At 38.8% G+C, this 15,712-nt stretch overlaps 5 protein-coding genes and 1 pseudogene across 10 annotated transcripts; 2 read left to right on the forward strand and 4 right to left on the reverse strand.

The window, feature by feature from the left end:
- Positions 1–33: 33 nt before the first annotated feature.
- LOC104745146 (DEAD-box ATP-dependent RNA helicase 57) lies at positions 34–3,205 on the reverse strand. Its single transcript, XM_010477689.3, has 13 exons — positions 3,066–3,205; positions 2,820–2,900; positions 2,593–2,722; positions 2,384–2,511; positions 2,200–2,291; positions 2,003–2,099; positions 1,837–1,917; positions 1,510–1,742; positions 1,227–1,421; positions 1,042–1,132; positions 844–966; positions 590–740; positions 34–469 (listed from the first exon to the last, which is right to left on the reverse strand). The coding sequence occupies exons 2-13, from the start codon at positions 2,898–2,900 to the stop codon at positions 249–251; spliced, it is 1,623 nt and encodes a 540-aa protein (XP_010475991.1). The 5' UTR covers positions 3,066–3,205; the 3' UTR covers positions 34–248.
- Positions 3,206–3,208: 3 nt separating this feature from the next.
- On the forward strand, positions 3,209–6,185 carry LOC104755454 (uncharacterized). Of its 2 annotated transcripts, none has more exons than XM_010477875.3 (4): positions 3,209–4,135; positions 4,720–5,090; positions 5,292–5,544; positions 5,711–6,185. In XM_010477875.3, exons 1-4 carry the CDS (start codon positions 3,682–3,684, stop codon positions 5,830–5,832), a joined length of 1,200 nt encoding a protein of 399 aa, XP_010476177.1. In that variant the 5' UTR covers positions 3,209–3,681; the 3' UTR covers positions 5,833–6,185. The 2 variants fall into 2 exon arrangements, with proteins under 2 accessions (XP_010476177.1, XP_087336913.1); XM_087480787.1 differs by having other exon boundaries at positions 3,516–4,135; positions 5,665–6,185.
- A 69-nt stretch (positions 6,186–6,254) lies between these two features.
- Positions 6,255–7,545, reverse strand: LOC104755395 (DNA-binding protein S1FA3). Its single transcript, XM_087480822.1, has 2 exons — positions 7,410–7,545; positions 6,255–6,607 (listed from the first exon to the last, which is right to left on the reverse strand). The coding sequence occupies exons 1-2, from the start codon at positions 7,425–7,427 to the stop codon at positions 6,404–6,406; spliced, it is 222 nt and encodes a 73-aa protein (XP_087336948.1). The 5' UTR covers positions 7,428–7,545; the 3' UTR covers positions 6,255–6,403.
- Positions 7,546–7,690: 145 nt separating this feature from the next.
- LOC104755604 (syntaxin-71) lies at positions 7,691–10,385 on the forward strand. 2 transcript variants are annotated; one of them, XM_010478051.3, is made up of 9 exons: positions 7,691–8,237; positions 8,560–8,685; positions 8,962–9,124; positions 9,316–9,401; positions 9,493–9,561; positions 9,644–9,688; positions 9,766–9,828; positions 9,921–9,997; positions 10,088–10,385. In XM_010478051.3, the coding sequence occupies exons 1-9, from the start codon at positions 8,082–8,084 to the stop codon at positions 10,098–10,100; spliced, it is 798 nt and encodes a 265-aa protein (XP_010476353.2). In that variant the 5' UTR covers positions 7,691–8,081; the 3' UTR covers positions 10,101–10,385. The 2 variants fall into 2 exon arrangements, with proteins under 2 accessions (XP_010476353.2, XP_087337018.1); XM_087480892.1 differs by lacking the exon at positions 10,088–10,385 and having other exon boundaries at positions 7,717–8,237; positions 9,921–10,064.
- A 642-nt stretch (positions 10,386–11,027) lies between these two features.
- Positions 11,028–12,147, reverse strand: LOC104704033 (F-box/kelch-repeat protein At5g51250 pseudogene; annotated as a pseudogene).
- A 243-nt stretch (positions 12,148–12,390) lies between these two features.
- On the reverse strand, positions 12,391–15,459 carry LOC104755692 (uncharacterized). Of its 4 annotated transcripts, XM_087481205.1 has the most exons (9): positions 15,070–15,376; positions 14,423–14,820; positions 14,290–14,348; positions 13,924–14,065; positions 13,521–13,809; positions 13,369–13,441; positions 13,197–13,287; positions 13,019–13,098; positions 12,391–12,936 (listed from the first exon to the last, which is right to left on the reverse strand). In XM_087481205.1, exons 2-9 carry the CDS (start codon positions 14,433–14,435, stop codon positions 12,739–12,741), a joined length of 945 nt encoding a protein of 314 aa, XP_087337331.1. In that variant the 5' UTR covers positions 14,436–14,820; positions 15,070–15,376; the 3' UTR covers positions 12,391–12,738. The 4 variants fall into 4 exon arrangements, 3 of the variants coding, with proteins under 3 accessions (XP_087337331.1, XP_010476546.1, XP_087337367.1); XR_015577934.1 differs by having other exon boundaries at positions 13,521–13,822; positions 14,290–14,820; positions 15,070–15,409; XM_010478244.3 differs by having other exon boundaries at positions 14,290–14,820; positions 15,070–15,459.
- Positions 15,460–15,712: the final 253 nt, after the last annotated feature.

Below are 15,712 nucleotides of genomic sequence, written 5' to 3' on the forward strand. Positions count from 1 at the left end.
AAGAGATCACTTAATCTGATAATACACCAAAGCGAAAAAACCAGAATTCTAATAACGGAGCGGAATAGTAACTAGTTTTGCGTAATTTAGTACATTTGTATTTTGTAGTACGATCCAAGTGACGACTACGTTCGTTTCTAGATTCCCGATTCTAGCCACATAGTGTATAAGTTTTTGGATCCAAAAGACCAAGACTAATTCATTAAATGTTACAACAACAAGAGAAAGGAAAGACATAAATTTTGGAGTTACTCATCTTGTTCCTTTTTATCGTCTTTTGGTCGAGTGGATATAGAATCACGTTTCGGCCTATGCTTCCTCCACTTCTTCTTCTTCAAAGACATGATCCACGACGGAACCTCACATCCCGATGATATCATCGTGTTGGCTATGTTCCGTAGGAAAGGCACATCTTCTTCCGTGTAGAAAGTTATCGCTTCTCCGCTTCTTCCCGCTCTCCCAGACCGACCTGAAATGTTTTAAGAGAGGCCGTTACTTCCAAATTGCATCAACTCATCATCACGAATGAATCAGCATAGAAAAGCGAAACATACGATCAATATACAAAAGGCTAGAGCAATATACGTACCAATCCTGTGGATGTATGCAGAAGCTGAATCCGGGAAATCATAGTTTATCACGCAGTTGATGCCTTTGAAATCCATACCTCTAGCGATCACATCAGTGGCAATCAAAACCCATGTTTCACCCGCTCTGAAACGATCAACCGCGTTTTCCCGCTGCAGCAATCAATTAGTAAAATGGTTTCCAATCAGTTTATAAATCTCTATACTTTCCATAGAAGAGAAAAACATTTCATAACTAAGGGAAAGATGATTTTACCTCTCCTGGAGGGAGCTCAGAATGGATGACCCCGACTCTGACGTTTTCACATTTTAGTTCATCGTAGAGTTCCTTTGCACGTTCTTTGCTTTGTACAAAGATCAGTACCGGTGGATTCAGGCTCTACCGCCAAGTAGGAAGAGAATTACAAAAGGTACTAGTCTTACTTAATCATACTGTTAAGACAAGTGAACTTACCTCTGCAAAGCTTTGGCGAAGAGCAAGAAGTTTCCCTTCTTCAGTTCCAGCAAAAACAAGCTTTTGCTTGACAGTTTCAGACGCTGTATTCCTATATGGAATTATAAAAGGTTAAGATCCATATGCTGCAAGAAATGTTGTGAAGCATATTTAATAAGCTACAGTATTATGCTTTCTATACTCACTTTCGGCCTATGATCACACGAACAGCATCATGCATTATGGAACGTGCAAGTTCCTCAACAGAATCGGGTAAAGTAGCACTGAACAACGAGCGTATGATTGAAGGATTTGAACAAGCCTTAACCACACAATCTATCTGCTTTAACAAGCTCTGCTCAAACAGCTTATCAGATTCATCAAGGACAAGGAACTCGACCCTGTATTCAACAGAGGTTAAGATAAATATGGGCACAACACAAATAGAAATACACATGTTTTATATTCTAATATATGCTATTGACTTACTTGCTTAAGTCAATCTTTTTAGCCTTGATTGCTCTTTTCAACCTCATTGGCGTTGATATGAGAACATCACAATACAGCTTTGAGAAATCAGCTGTTTTGACAAGGGGTTTAGTCAATAATCTTATGTGGAACTTGCTTCCTTTAATAAGTTTCTTTCCTTCTCTAGCTGTTTGGGCAGCCAGTTCCCGAGCAGGAGAGAGGATAACCGCTCTTATTCCATCTGTTGAAGGGTGCTAATACAGGGGAAAAAAACTCATAAGCATGATTAAAAGAATCAGGATCTGCGAAATCTGGAGGGGGTCTAAAGGGTAAACACAAATTTTTTACCTTGAGTTTCATAAGCATGGGACAAATAAAAGCAAAGGTTTTTCCTGACCCAGTCGGAGCACAGGCAAAGCATTCACGACCCTGGAAGTAAGCAACAAGATGATAAATCTAAAAATTAGAACTGATACCTCATGAAAGAATTCACAAAATGAGTGCATAACCATACCGATAGGAGAACTGGAATAGCCTGTCTTTGGATTGGGGTGGGCTCTTTAAATCCAAGTTCAGCCAAATTGCGTAAAATGTATCGTTTACAACCATACCTGTAGATGGATTAAGCATTAAGATCAAAACACAGAGGAGAGGAAGATTTCAAGACATAATTAAAGCATGTCAAGGGACTCAATGTCCAGTTCCAGGCACCTTGATGACAACTCTGCGAAGCTTTTAAGAGGAGGTGGAATATTGTTACCGGAAACATGAATGTTGTACTGTTTCCTCGACAGAGCATCTCGCTGCCAATATGAAGAAGCAAACAAAGTCATGTATCTATCACTCATTTGCCTTTGATGAAATAGAGACAAAGATTTTTAAACAACTACAATACCTCCATTCGCCGGTTAAGTTCCTTCTTGGGGTTCTCTAAAATCTCATTCTTTGTGTTTTCATCTTCTTCTTTAACTTCAGCACGTGCCTTCTTTGAGCTCTTAAAGACATCAAATCCTTCAACAGGCACTGTTTCAACATAACAAAAATTAGATCAAGATAAAGATAACACAAACCTGAGTGAAACAGTAATTAACTTTCCAGACATACCAGAATTAGAAGATCTTCGTTTCCTCTTCTTAGATGAAACAAAAACTTTCTCCTCCTGCTGTTCAGTGTCTTCTTCTTCTTCCTCAAAGAGACTCACTTTCTTATCGGAATCATCATCCTTCGAACAATTCTAACACAGCAATATGAAAAAAAAATTATTAACAACAAAGAGCGAGAGTGAGTAGTAGTGCTGAATTAAACCTCAATGAACACGAAGAGAAACTCACCTTAAACTTAGCAAAATCTGGAGCAAACTTCTTCTTATTGAAGTTTGTTCCACCAAACAAAAAATATGAGCTTTTCTCCATCTGCCAAGTACCCACAAGACAACGTCTCAATACAAAGGCAAAGCTATAATAACAAAGAGGGAAATCTTAAGCCTAACTTAAACAAAGATCATTCGATTCGAGCAGACAAGTTAGACACAACCAAAGACAGAGCCCAGTAGAGAAGATATTTCTGATAACTCTTACCTTGATAGAGACAGAGAACGTTTCTGGAGAAGAGGCAAAGGCGGTAATGATAGAAGCACTGGAAACGAGATAAAAAGAAACGCCGGCGATGACACTGACGACGGCGAATAGATTGCCGAGAAGAGGACTCTATGCAGATTTTGGGTTTTACAATTAGGGTTTGGTTTTTTGGTTGATTTCAAATAATTAAAAGGGTAGTTAAGTCATTTACATATTCTGAATGCTAAACCTGAAGGAGGTTCAAACGCTAATTTAGCGTCTTAAAATTCGAATCGCTAAAATAGCAAAAGAAATTATAGGCTGACGTTTAACATTTATTATAAAGTGGGCCTCTAAAAGCCCAAATAAAACAATAAGCCTTAAATGTTGATCTGGTAGGTTTGGTAAGAAAAAGAAAATAATAAATTTGGAAAGTATTAAAAGCGGGAAACATGTGTCATGTGATGGTGTGTCCCACCCGCCGCTGAAAAACAAAAAAAATCTCACTCTTCTTCTCTGACACCTCGGGACTTTCTCCGACTCTGTTCCCGTCGATTTGAACACTTCAGACTTATTCACTCTGCTACTTCTTCTTCTTCTCTCGATCTTTGATTCTCTATTTGACTGTTGTTTAGAGATGTGGCAAGTTGTTCTAGGAGCAGCCATTGCTGGATCCACTAGTTTTGTTGCCAAACGCTTCTTCAACCCTTTCTCTCGAGATTCTCGTCTTCCTGAGGATTACGCTGAAGAGCAGGAACCCGTCACTCCTCCTGTAGGTATTGGATTTCTCGATTCTTCTTTCGATAGAACCGATGGTGTTTTCCGGTTTTCTAGTACCGGGGCTACTGTAAACTCAGGGTTCGGATCCGGCTCGTCTCATGGGTTTAGGAAGAGTTCAGGGGTGAAATGTAGAGTTAGGGTTCGTGGATTGATGAGGAAGAAGAAAAATAATGGTGGGGGATGTGAGATCGAGAAGCTATCTGCAAATGTTGGTGCTTTGGAAACGAAGAGTGAGGTTTACTCGAAAAAGACGAAAACTTTGGGTGCTGCTTCTGCTTCAAAACGTGGGTCTTCATGTTATAGTAATCAAGGTTTTGCTTCTACTCTGTAGTGTGATTATTATCACTTGCATGATGGGATTTTTGAATCTTAGTTAGTTTTTTGGAGTGTTCTGAACTTGTTGTTCGATGATTGATCCGTGTGCAAAGTTTCTTTTGGGTTTTGGATGTTGGGGTACAGAATGATAGCTAGTAGCGTTAATCTTGGGGAAAAGCTTTCAGGGTACTGTTAGTTTTTGCTTCCTAGACTTCTTGAGATTTGAGGGACAATAGTACTCTTTGATAAGTAAATTTTTCAGACCTCTAGATTTTCTAGGAGTGCAAGAGGCTTTGTGCTTATTGAGGGATTGGATAAGATGGGCAATCACTTATTGCTTAGGCTTTCATAAGAGTAGAATAAACCTGTATTTATGTGTTTTCCAAGTGCTAATTCGACAACTTCGTCTATTAAGTCCCCTTAATTAATTACTTGAGATGTTGTCAATGTCATTTTATTTAACATTTTAACTGCATTGATGTTTGATTGTATCTCGTTGGAATGTTTTAAATATAACCATGACTCATCACATTCCTATTGGCATTGTTCATTATTGACGCTTAATTCTTCTGTGTTTCAGATCATCCCTCTATCAGCTCGGCACTTAGTGTCTGCATGATGTATATGATGTCAGCAGAGAAAACTGAAATCAGTAAGCTGCATACAGCAACAGAAGAAACTACCAAAGCCATCCAGGAGCTAAAGGATGAACTTTCTAGGATAAAATCTTTACAGGATTTCAAATTCCGTGGTTGTGCAGCGAGTTCTCAGAAATCCAGCGGGAAATCTAGATCAGAGATAGTGAGTAGAGAATCTCTCGACATTAAGTCGGGACATGATGGAGAATATGCTAGCAGCGTCTTAACTGAGGAGCCAGAACAAGAGACGCTAGAAATGGAACAGTTAGAGATGGAACTTGAATCTGAGCTTCAGAAACTGAATTTGGCTGAGGTGAGTATGCTTTTATCGTCAAGCTACCTATTTCTTTGAGATGTATTCTTAGAGTCTCCTCTCAAATCTTATTTGATGTTTAGATTCTTATTTAACTTTGAGAATTAACATGGTACCATCTGGAGTTCTGGACTGTTTTCCTAAGACTCATCGTTTAATGGATGAAGCTTATATTGAACTTTTATTTTGTTTTCCCCTTAGACAAGTGAGGTTATGGAGGAATGTAAAGATCTGGTGAATATATCTGAATCATACCAATGTGGTGGAATATCGTCATTAGAGCTGGACAAGAAACTAAGCCACCTTCTCATCGAACAACAGGAAGGCCAGATCTGTGAGCTTGAAGCTGAACTACAAACTACTCAGTCCAAACTCCAAGAAAAGGAAGCTGAACTCCAAGCGCTTAAGGTCTGCGTTAGACGCCTGACAGAGTTTCCTCTGTTGGACCGTTCAGGTAAATTTCACCTCATTGACAAGAACTGAAGAAACATAACTTGATCTACACAAACATCCCAAAATCATTCACCTGTTTTAAATTCCTTTTCTTGGTGGTCAAACCTTACATTACGCAAAGACGAGCAGTCTCTCACAGCGTAAAACATTTCTTGGTGTTTCCTCAGATGATGAGCATGAAGAAGACCAGCACCAGAATCTCTCAGTCTCATGGAACCAAACTGATAAAGAGGCAAGAAAGCAGATCATTGGGATGAAAAGACCTATGGAGTTGTCTATGCATGTTTAATAAAGGTGGTAGTAACAAAATCTGCATGGTAAGTTCTTTGATAGACACCATAGCACCAAAACTGATCCAAATCTCAGAAAGTCCGTTTCATCAAATCATGCCAAGGTGGTGGTGGTGTACGCAAACAATCTAGACTTGACCAAGTAGATAATATATTCTTGTATATTCACCAGAAGAATCCAAGACTAGCAGAAAACTTCATAGTCCTGACTTGTCTAGAGATTTAGATTGCTAGCTTTAGTAGAAGAGCTAATGATTATGGATTTGTTAACAAATATCTTTTGTATTGTTTACTGCAGATCCACTATTTTGTCGACTTTTCTGATTAATTGCAAAAACTATTTTTGTTAAAACTCAATTTCTTCTATATACAGTTTGAGCGATCAAAATGCGTTAGGTCAACACACAAAAACATCAAAAAGTTATTCCAAATTTGGCATGAAATTGTCAACTCAAGAAAATATCATGCTACAACGAAAACAGTAAAAGCTAAAAAAAGAGTACACAGAGTCATATAATTTTCTAGTACTGCAAAGTGAGTTATGATCATAGGATCATCCCAACAACAAAGCTACTCTCCAGGAACTTGGACGCCTTGCTTCATCTTCTCTTTCTTCATCTTCTTCTTAGAAAGTGGCTTCTTCTTCCTCGGGGGCAAATTCTTCTGTGCGTAGGTGTAAAGGATGATGTTTCCTACAAGGAATGACACTAGCAAGCCTCCAATTACAAGAAGGACGATCAGTCCCGGGTTTAGCCCTTTGCTTTCGATTTTTCCCTGTTCATTGTTTCTTTTTAGTAACTTAGAATGAAATCTAGATGTAAGAAAGAAACAAGAAGATTGGGAGAGCTAAAATATGAAGGGAGGACAGAACACAAGGTGCCTTAACTAGCTTCTCACTCTTATTGGCAAGTCACCTCTAAGTAACCAATAAAACGGGAAATGCCGAAAAATAACTTGTATACTTGTACTACCAAAGACCAATTGCTTCAAGAGTGTGGTAAAGTAAGAGATTACAAGCAAGAAAAATCATGAAACCAATACCGCAAGTTATTATACTAAACAGATTGTACCATATTCAACACGAACCACAAATTCTGAAAGGGCCAAAAATGGAAAAACTTAGACATTCCATGGCAAGATCAAATTGACAAGTGATGAAGTTCATGGTCAGTAACCAAAGTCTTCAACAATAACACAACTCAAAATGCATGAAATTCTCTAAAAAGGACGAAACTTTACCGATCCGATTGTGCTAGATCACAACCGCAAGCTAAATTTTCATAGAATTTGATCATCGTTAAAGCAACGTTATAACAATCAAACGTAATCACCAAAATGCTCGAACACAACAAAAACCGCTCGCCAATCCAAATCTTAAACTAGACCAACATGCATCAAAACCAAATGATCAGACTCAAGGCAACAGAGAAGGTTACGAGCCGCGCGTGAAAGAGTAGCATACAACTATATTAGAGGAAAGCAGAATCAGATCTAGCGAATCATCGTGTGAGTAACGAGAAATTTAATCTTAGACAAAGGAAACAAAGGTAGAAAAAGAGATATTTAGAGAACTCACAGAAAAGTCTTCGGCCATGGCGGTGCTTCGGAGCTACGATATATCAGCGCACCACTCGCCGGAGAAAAAAATATAGACAGCTTGAAGACGAATCTTGCCAATAGAAAGACTCGGCCATAAATAACAGCAAGGTTGGTCAATGGGCTTAATTTGGAAATTATAAGATAGACGCAAAGTTAATTTCTATCTTCGATTTTGGCATGCACTTTATTTGTTGTACCAAAGAAGGCCCACTTAACAAAACCAATAGTCAAACGAAACAAACCAATATTCTTAAATTTATATTCCAAGTTTCCAACTAAAATTTGAACTTATAACATATGATTGAAAAATTTATAGCAAAATAATAAAAGTGTGTTTTTTTTTCAGCTACGAACTAGTTAGTACTCTTTTTGGAAAATACTCAAATAGGAATGTTTTTGGCTCCCTAACAAATATTGGGGCCAATATTGAAGTTAAAACAAAGATGGGGGTGGTGGTACGAAATTGTTTGTCCAGGCTGTAATTTTTCTTTCAGGCTCCCCCTACCTCCTTCGTCGCCGAGCGAGCCACTTCCAGAAGCGATTCAAACAAATTTTCACAAATAATCAAAGTCTTGTTCTTCGAATCAGAGATTTTTCTTCTTCTTCTTATCTCAGATCTGGGAGCTTCTGGTTATAGATTTGGAAGAAGATGACTGTGATCGATCTTCTGACTAGAGTTGACTCGATCTGTAAGAAGTACGACAAGTACGATGTCGACAAGCAACGGGAGGCCAACATCTCCGGCGATGATGCTTTTGCTCGTTTCTATGGAGATTTCGAAACTCAAATCGAGACCGCTCTCGAGGTGATTATTACCTTTTTTGCTGTTTTGCATCCTGGAGATGTGTAACTTGATTTGATTCGGTTCCGATGAATCTCTAAGGATTTAACGGAGTGCGCTTCACAATGTTGGACATAGAATTTGATATTTTTCTCGTCTGGAATTTATATGAGAAAAATATGCATGAGTAGTAGTCCTGTCCTGATTTTGTATACGGTAATCGAGTTTTCTTGATGGGAATTGAAATTTTTTGAATGCCTTGTTTAATGTAATTCTGTGCAGCTTTGAGGTTCTTCTTTGAAATTTCGAAATGAGATGTGATGTGACATGTAATTTTGATTTGCAGAAAGCTGAACTTGTTACCAAGGAGAAAAATAGAGCTGCTGCTGTTGCAATGAACGCTGAGATCCGCCGGACCAAGGGCCGATTAGCGGAGGAAGTTCCAAAGTTGCAGAGACTTGCTGTCAAGAGGGTTAGCTTTCTTTATCATGTTTAACACTTTGGTTCACGGTTCAGCTACACACTGCTTGCTTCTAGTTTTATCAGTAGCTTGGTTGAGGTTATATGATTCTTCTTTTCATGATGAATTTGTTAGTGTGCAAAGGCATTCCTGTTCGTTTTAAATTTTCCAATCTAGTTTTGTGGTGGTAGCATCATTCAGATGGTAGTTCGTTGGCTGAGATTTGACTATATCATGTTTAAAGGATCAACTTGTTCAAACTCGAGTGTTAATCTATACATTTTTCAGGTTAAGGGCCTTACAACCGAAGAGCTTGCTGCGAGGAATGATTTGGTGCTTGCACTTCCGGCAAGGATTGAAGCCATACCTGATGGCACTGCGGGTGGCCCTAAAACCACTAGTGCTTGGGCTCCCTCAACTACATCTCGTCCTGATATCAAATTTGATTCAGGTGATTCAACCAAAGTAGAATTTGCTTTTCTCTTGTAGATTTCATTTACTCGTTTCCACTATTGTATGACTTTGTTCTTTCTTGTATAGTAGTCTGTTTATCTCAGAATCATATGAACTGTTAATCTTATTTCCTGTTTATGAGCAAACTGAAGTTCAAGATCACTAATTTACCTCTATTGTGAATGTTAGATGGGCGTTTTGATGATGATTACTTCCAAGAATCACATGAATCCAGCCAATTCAGACAGGAGTATGAGATGCGAAAAATTAAGCAGGCAAGTGATATTCTATCTTGTTGCATTCTACTCTTTTGTTCACTTAAGCATTGGTGGTTATATATGACATGTCTACTTGAGTGTAAATCAGGAACAAGGTCTGGACATGATCTCTGAAGGTTTAGATGCTTTGAAGAACATGGCGTCCGATATGAACGAGGTTAGTTTGTTAAACTGCAGCACACTTTCCCTTATTCGGTATCCGAGCTGATGATCCATGTCACAACCATTGATGAATGCAGGAGCTGGATAGGCAAGTCCCTCTGATGGATGAAATCGACACAAAGGTACAAGACACCGCCCAGATCCTTTTCATGTCTTTGAATACGTCAGTGTAATCTGAACTTTCTGAACTCGCTCGCAGGTGGATAGAGCAACCTCGGATCTTAAGAACACCAATGTTAGACTCAAAGATACGGTGAACCAGGTGATTTGAGTTTGAAAGCTTTTTCTAATTATCTCAGCTACATCGGTTTGTTTTTGATTACTAACATACAAAGCATGGCGTTTTTGTTGCAGCTGAGATCAAGCCGGAACTTCTGTATTGATATTGTTTTGTTGTGTATTGTACTGGGCATCGCTGCATACTTATACAAGTAAGCTTCTCTCATACGCATCAAATATAGTTATTCACTGTGAATAAAAAACATTCTTTGAACGAAACGAACCTTGTTCTATATATGCAGTGTACTGAAGTAATGATATGAACATGACGAAAGGACCCATTTAGTAGTACTATCACCCGAGTCAGTGTCAATGTGTGCTTGTATCTTACTCCTTTTCTCTGATCATTCGAAGTGAGTTTCTTCTTAATTTCAAGAATATTGAAGTCTTTTCTTCCTGCTTCGACTTTTTATTTCAATGTTGTTCGTGTGCATAGATTCATCTTTGTCAAAATGTGCGTCAAACTAATTGTTTGCTGTGTCTGAAGTCTGCTATTATTTTCCATCCAAAATATGATTTAAATTTATTATTTTTCTTAAAGTAGCCAAAATTTCTCGAGTCAAAAATTCAATCGATTGGTTTGGTTACTTAGATTCATGCTGGTTAGATTCATATCAACCATCCGAAGGACGAAACATTTACTCCTCCGTGGTGTCAAAATTAAAAATGTTGTCTGGTATGGTTTAGGATTAAATCAATCTAGCCACTGAAATTAAAAAAATATCATCGTAATGTCTCAAGACATATCCATAGGCAGCCACATGGAAGGAAAAAAAAAAAGAAGAACCAAGGATGGCCACTTGGCTCTTTCAACTATATTAAAAACGACAAAACTTTGTTTCTCTGTTTCAGAACCAGATGATATATACACAAAAGAAATCCCAAGCAAGTCTGATCGTTGCCTATCTTCTGCTTCATTTATCCAAGAGTAAGAAAACTCTATTTGCTTCAAACCTCAAATATGATTCCTATTCATTCCAATGCTCTCTTTAAACAAGGTACAACAATTGAAAGTGAGCTTAATAAACTACGGAACCAAAAAAAATCCGGATCAAAGCCCGTACTTATCCTAAAACACCATAGAATAAACACCACACAACAGCAAAAGAAAGGCAAGCATTCCAAATAAGCAATGCTATTACCAGAAAAACATATGTTCAAGCCTTGTGACTCATTCATTCATCAGACAGTAGCACCAATAACTTTTACGAAAGTAAATGGGCCAAAGACTGTAAACACACGATCAACCCACTCAACTTTCCCAAAAATTTCACAACTATTGAGCCTTTCAAGCGCAATCACCGCACAACAAATGATCGTGGGATAGCCTGAACTACAAGGAACCTCAACGCCCCACATAACCGCCATCTTTCCACCATAATCTGCCAATCTAACCTGATCATCAGGACTGAACCTGGATAGTCCTACCAAACCCTTCAAATCTCTCCACTGTCTTACCCGAGAGTCATACCATCTAAGCCCTCCGTCAGCAGCACAGTACAAAACATTATCTATCTCGCAATAAGAATCTGAATTGCATATGTTTAGATATCGGTACGAGTCCAGGGTCCCATCTACCCTCCTTGGGATCGTAAGCAACCACTTTTTCGTAAGTCACCACGTTGAACTTTCCGTCAATACATGCGGTATTGTCGAAATGACTGCTCTTTATCAAAGGGATGACCGTAGAATCCCAAACTTGTGTCTTTATGTCCAACACCTGAAACGAGTTCTTCCGTTTCCTGCCATCTGGGGATTTTCCTACTACATATATCTTTCCATCAAGGACGCCAGCAGCAACTGTGAATAGCTCCACAGGCAAGCTTGGAGCCTCGCGCCAAGTGTGAGTCCGGCAATCTAGAACGGAGACGCAAGAGGAGGAGGAGGAGGAGGACGCTTTGAGCCTGGCTTGGGGTACGCCAATGTTATAAATATCAGAACCAACGGCCACGAGACTCGAAAATCGTACATCAGGGGAATGGTTCATTGGGACTGTAGCTGAAACATGACCATCTGATCTCCTCTCCTTACTACTGGTTAGGGTTCGATCAGGTTTCCGGCAGAGGGTGAACCACGTAGGGGTCTTATAAGGTTTCATTTTAAAGCAAACATAGAGACAACTTTCGGTGTGGCCCAAGAATGACCTAACCTTGTAGCTCTGGTGAAGCCAGGAGAGAGTCGGATAGTACAATACTGAGACGCGTGCTACGATGATCAATACCAAATCATCGGGAAGCCACTGACTTGGGTTCGAAGATTGCGCCGTCGATGACAGCTGCTTCTTCCTCATCCTAGTCTTCATCTTTCAACGAGGAAGAACTCAACCCTCTCCAGATTTCTTCTTTTACTTGGAGAACAAAAAACACAAATTTAGGGAATAATTTAGGGATTGGCGGATATTTGTGTTCCGGCGGCAATGTTTTAGTCGTTTTATGGTCAAATATTGTTGTGCTTTATGGGCCTTTATGAACTCTGGTTTAGGAAACAAACAATCTTGACACTGAAGATATCTCGTCGTAGGTCTCAGAACTATAACCACAGAAGATGAACCCGAGTGAGCAGAGAAGATGACTGCTCTCTTTCTCTTTCACCTTTTATATATAAAAAAAATATTGTAATATACATAAAGATACAAAACTTTCTTTCTCCTTTTTTTTCTTTCATAACACAACAGAAGATGATATACACTCAACACAAAAGAAAACCCCAAAACAGAGCCTTAATCTCGTCAACCATCACTACTTAATTCACATTGACCAATCTGTTCTCACATCTCTCTAAATAGATCTATCTCCCATTCAGATGTCCCCGAAAACTTGATCCGAAATGGTTTGATTTCGATACCATACTTCTCTACTGGTGAACACATAATTAGTATACAGGACCTCTGCCTTCAGTTTCTTGATCCAGACATGCTCTCATCTCTTGTCTGAACTGGTGGTTGATCTACCTGACTACTGCTTGGAATTTCAGCTGTCCTATGGCTTCTCCTCCATTTCCAAAACTCTACTAGACCTGTAGTTGCGCTCATGGTGAGTCCAAACCCAACCAATGTGGCTAAGAGAATGGCCACAACCGGCTGCATGCGAACCTGCACAAGTATCACCGACATAGATTGAGCGTTAGAACACCAAAGAGAGTATCTTGTTCTGTTCTGACAGATAAAGACTCACCAACGTAAAGAAAATGTGGGAGAACAAAACAACAAGACCAAACTGAGTTGTGGCGTAAATCCAGACATATCTCTTCTTCACTGCACATTGATCACCAACATAATCAATTAAACTGATAGCTTGAGTACTGAAAAGAACTGTTCAGAAGTAAAACTTCTGATGGAGAAGCATTTCTTACCCATTGTTGTCGAAGTCATCGAGGCGAGAAGACCAAGAACGCAGGAGAATGGTAAAGATATTGCAATTGCACCGGATTTCATTTTTGTAAGCTGTACATGATATTAGGACAAGACGGTGTTAGAAAATCTTTATACTAAGAAGTATAAGAATCAGAATTCACTAAATCTTACCAGAAGCTGCTCTAGGAAACAGAAGTATGCAAGCATGCTTACAATGACAAGAATTGGAACATCCTGCCATACACTGAGAGGACGAGAAGTGGTCAATAATATACATAACATCTGAATTTTTTTCAAGAGGTATGGTTTTGAATTTGACTTGCCTGTAGTGTGAAGCCTCGGTATCTGCAGCTCCACGATTACCCTGAGAATTCTGCTGCATGCGAAGAAGAGTGACAGGGAGATTCTGAACCTCTTGCTTGCACACATCACATGTTCTGTTTCCTTTAATGGTGAACCATTTGATTGTACATTCTTTGTGGGCAAGAGCTAGTTCGCCTCTACACATACATTCCATCTTGAAGGCTTCTGAATCTTCACCCAATTCGACCAGGCAGATTCGACACACAGCTTCTTCTTCAGGAACATCTTCAGCGCCATCGACATTTGCGTCTGAAATATTTCACTAATATAAGGCACTGGGTTTGTTACACGGATAGAACCAAGATATCAAACTTTCATGTCTGTAAGATTTAAACATCAAATGAGAAAAAAACAATTTCTAACCATTAAGATTAATAGTATTTCTGGTTGGCGTCATGTTCGGAGTTAGAATCACCCGGAAAACACCTAATTGCCTGAGACTTCCATCTTTATTGAATGCAGGGACAGAGCGTGAACGGTGAATAGGCAGTGGAGGCCCTTTTTTCTGTTGAGAGAACAGTTTTAAGTCAAACCAAAAATGAAGTAAAGCAGAAGATAGCCTGGTTAGATAAACGTCTATTACAAGCAAAATGTATCCCTTAAATATACTCTAGTGAGACCAAGGTGTAGTACGAGACAAGTAAATGTCCCTTGCCAATGAGATAACAGCAAAAATCACAATGGAATCCACATGGGAACTTAAATGAATTGATCCATCAACTTACTCACCGTGGAAGTAACTGGATCAACAACATATCTACCGTGCATGGACTCAGGATTTGAGTGAGCTATAGGGGTTACAGGCAAGGACTCAGTTTTCTTCAATCTTGGAGTTAAAATATTAGTGAGGGTCCACGTGTACCTGTCTCTGCCATGTCCTGAAGAAGGGGAGGACACAAATGAAAAATCTGCAGCTTTCTCGATATCGACGTTATTGTTATTGCTGTTCCGACTCTTGAAGCTTAACTTGGGGATTAGATTCTTCAGGCTAGTAGGCTTGTTTCTTGGAGAGGAAGAAGAAGGACTCAGGGATGCACCACGTTCCCCGATTCTAGGACTAGACATTGGAGAGAAGTTGACTCTTTTGGCAACAGGACTTGATGTCAACGATGCATTTCGTCTCAATAGATCATCTCTTGTATCTTCATGTGTTGTTGTTGATGGTAAATCTAGCACAAGGCCTCGCCTCCATAGGTCTCGGCCTGGTGATAGCTCTTCTTCTTCTTCTTCTTCTTCTGCTATCTCAGCAGAAACTTCATCCTGCAAAGACCAAGAAACGATCATTTCAAAATCCAATATCGTTTTCTTCAGATTCCATAAAAAACAAAGGTTCGATCTTTCCATAAAAAAGACTCGACTTTAAACGATCAACAGAAGAAGAAACGCTCAACTAAACCCTAAACCCTAAAATCAAGGGAGATTGATGAGATTCTGAGGGTAAACAACCAATCAAATAAAAAGCCACCAGCAAATTAAACCTTTAGATTGGAATGAAATGAAAAGATTTACCCTTTGCAGAGGAGAATGAGTATCATCATGAGACCCATCATGTTTTGCTTCTTGGCGAGCTTTATCATCTCTACCATCCATCATCGAACTGGAAACGAAAACCCAGAAGAAAGCAGAGAGAAGAATCTCTAACGAAAGAAACAAGAATTAAAGAAAGCTTTTGATTTTTTTTTTTTTTTTTTTTATTATTACAGGAGAAAATTGTAGCAAAGAAAACATCAATCAGGAACCCTTTTGGAGGTAAAAGACAAGTCGTCCTCTTTCTGGGTTCCTGAAATTGTGAGATATGTGATTTGATCATTTACATAAGAAGAAGATTCAATTTCATTTTCTAAGGTATATATCACACTGTCCATCTCTCAGCTTTAAAAAGGTTAAATTTGGTTCGCCTAATTTATTTCTTTGTCCTTATTGCCACATATTTAAATAGTTTATATATTTCCATTATTTAAATAGTTTATATTTAAGATTTGATATTTAGGAAGTCAAAAACAAAAAACGAAGCTCATATTGGCAAGTTTGTAATTGTTTTGTCTACGGTGAGCATTTTTCACAGACTACTTCCAACAGTCAACACTTTAATTTGGTGGGTCATTTTTAGAAATTACAGTGTGCATTATTTTTTAGTTATTTAATAGTACAT

This window comes from Camelina sativa, chromosome 1 (assembly GCF_030686135.1).
Source record: "Camelina sativa cultivar CO46 ecotype springtype chromosome 1, ASM3068613v1".
NCBI lineage: Eukaryota > Viridiplantae > Streptophyta > Magnoliopsida > Brassicales > Brassicaceae > Camelina > Camelina sativa.

Bases quoted from the DNA above. Each gene is read 5' to 3' on its own strand.
- LOC104745146 (XM_010477689.3), bottom strand. From the start codon at position 2,900: ATGGAGAAAAGCTCATATTTTTTGTTTGGTGGAACAAACTTCAATAAG. The intron at 2,723-2,819 runs GTGAGTTTCTCT...TTGCTGTGTTAG, and splicing joins CAGATTTTGCTAAGTTTAAG to AATTGTTCGAAGGATGATGA. The intron at 470-589 runs GTACGTATATTG...AAAACATTTCAG, and splicing joins TGCATACATCCACAGGATTG to GTCGGTCTGGGAGAGCGGGA.
- LOC104755454 (XM_010477875.3), top strand. From the start codon at position 3,682: ATGTGGCAAGTTGTTCTAGGAGCAGCCATTGCTGGATCCACTAGTTTT. The intron at 4,136-4,719 runs GTTTTGCTTCTA...TCTGTGTTTCAG, and splicing joins TTCATGTTATAGTAATCAAG to ATCATCCCTCTATCAGCTCG. The intron at 5,091-5,291 runs GTGAGTATGCTT...TTTTCCCCTTAG, and splicing joins AGAAACTGAATTTGGCTGAG to ACAAGTGAGGTTATGGAGGA.
- LOC104755692 (XM_010478244.3), bottom strand. From the start codon at position 15,153: ATGATGGATGGTAGAGATGATAAAGCTCGCCAAGAAGCAAAACATGAT. The intron at 13,288-13,368 runs GTAAGATTTAGT...TATCATGTACAG, and splicing joins GTTTCCTAGAGCAGCTTCTG to CTTACAAAAATGAAATCCGG. The intron at 12,937-13,018 runs GTGAGTCTTTAT...ATACTTGTGCAG, and splicing joins CCCACATTTTCTTTACGTTG to GTTCGCATGCAGCCGGTTGT.
- LOC104755604 (XM_010478051.3), top strand. From the start codon at position 8,082: ATGACTGTGATCGATCTTCTGACTAGAGTTGACTCGATCTGTAAGAAG. The intron at 9,125-9,315 runs GTGATTCAACCA...TGTGAATGTTAG, and splicing joins TGATATCAAATTTGATTCAG to ATGGGCGTTTTGATGATGAT. The intron at 9,402-9,492 runs GCAAGTGATATT...AGTGTAAATCAG, and splicing joins AGATGCGAAAAATTAAGCAG to GAACAAGGTCTGGACATGAT.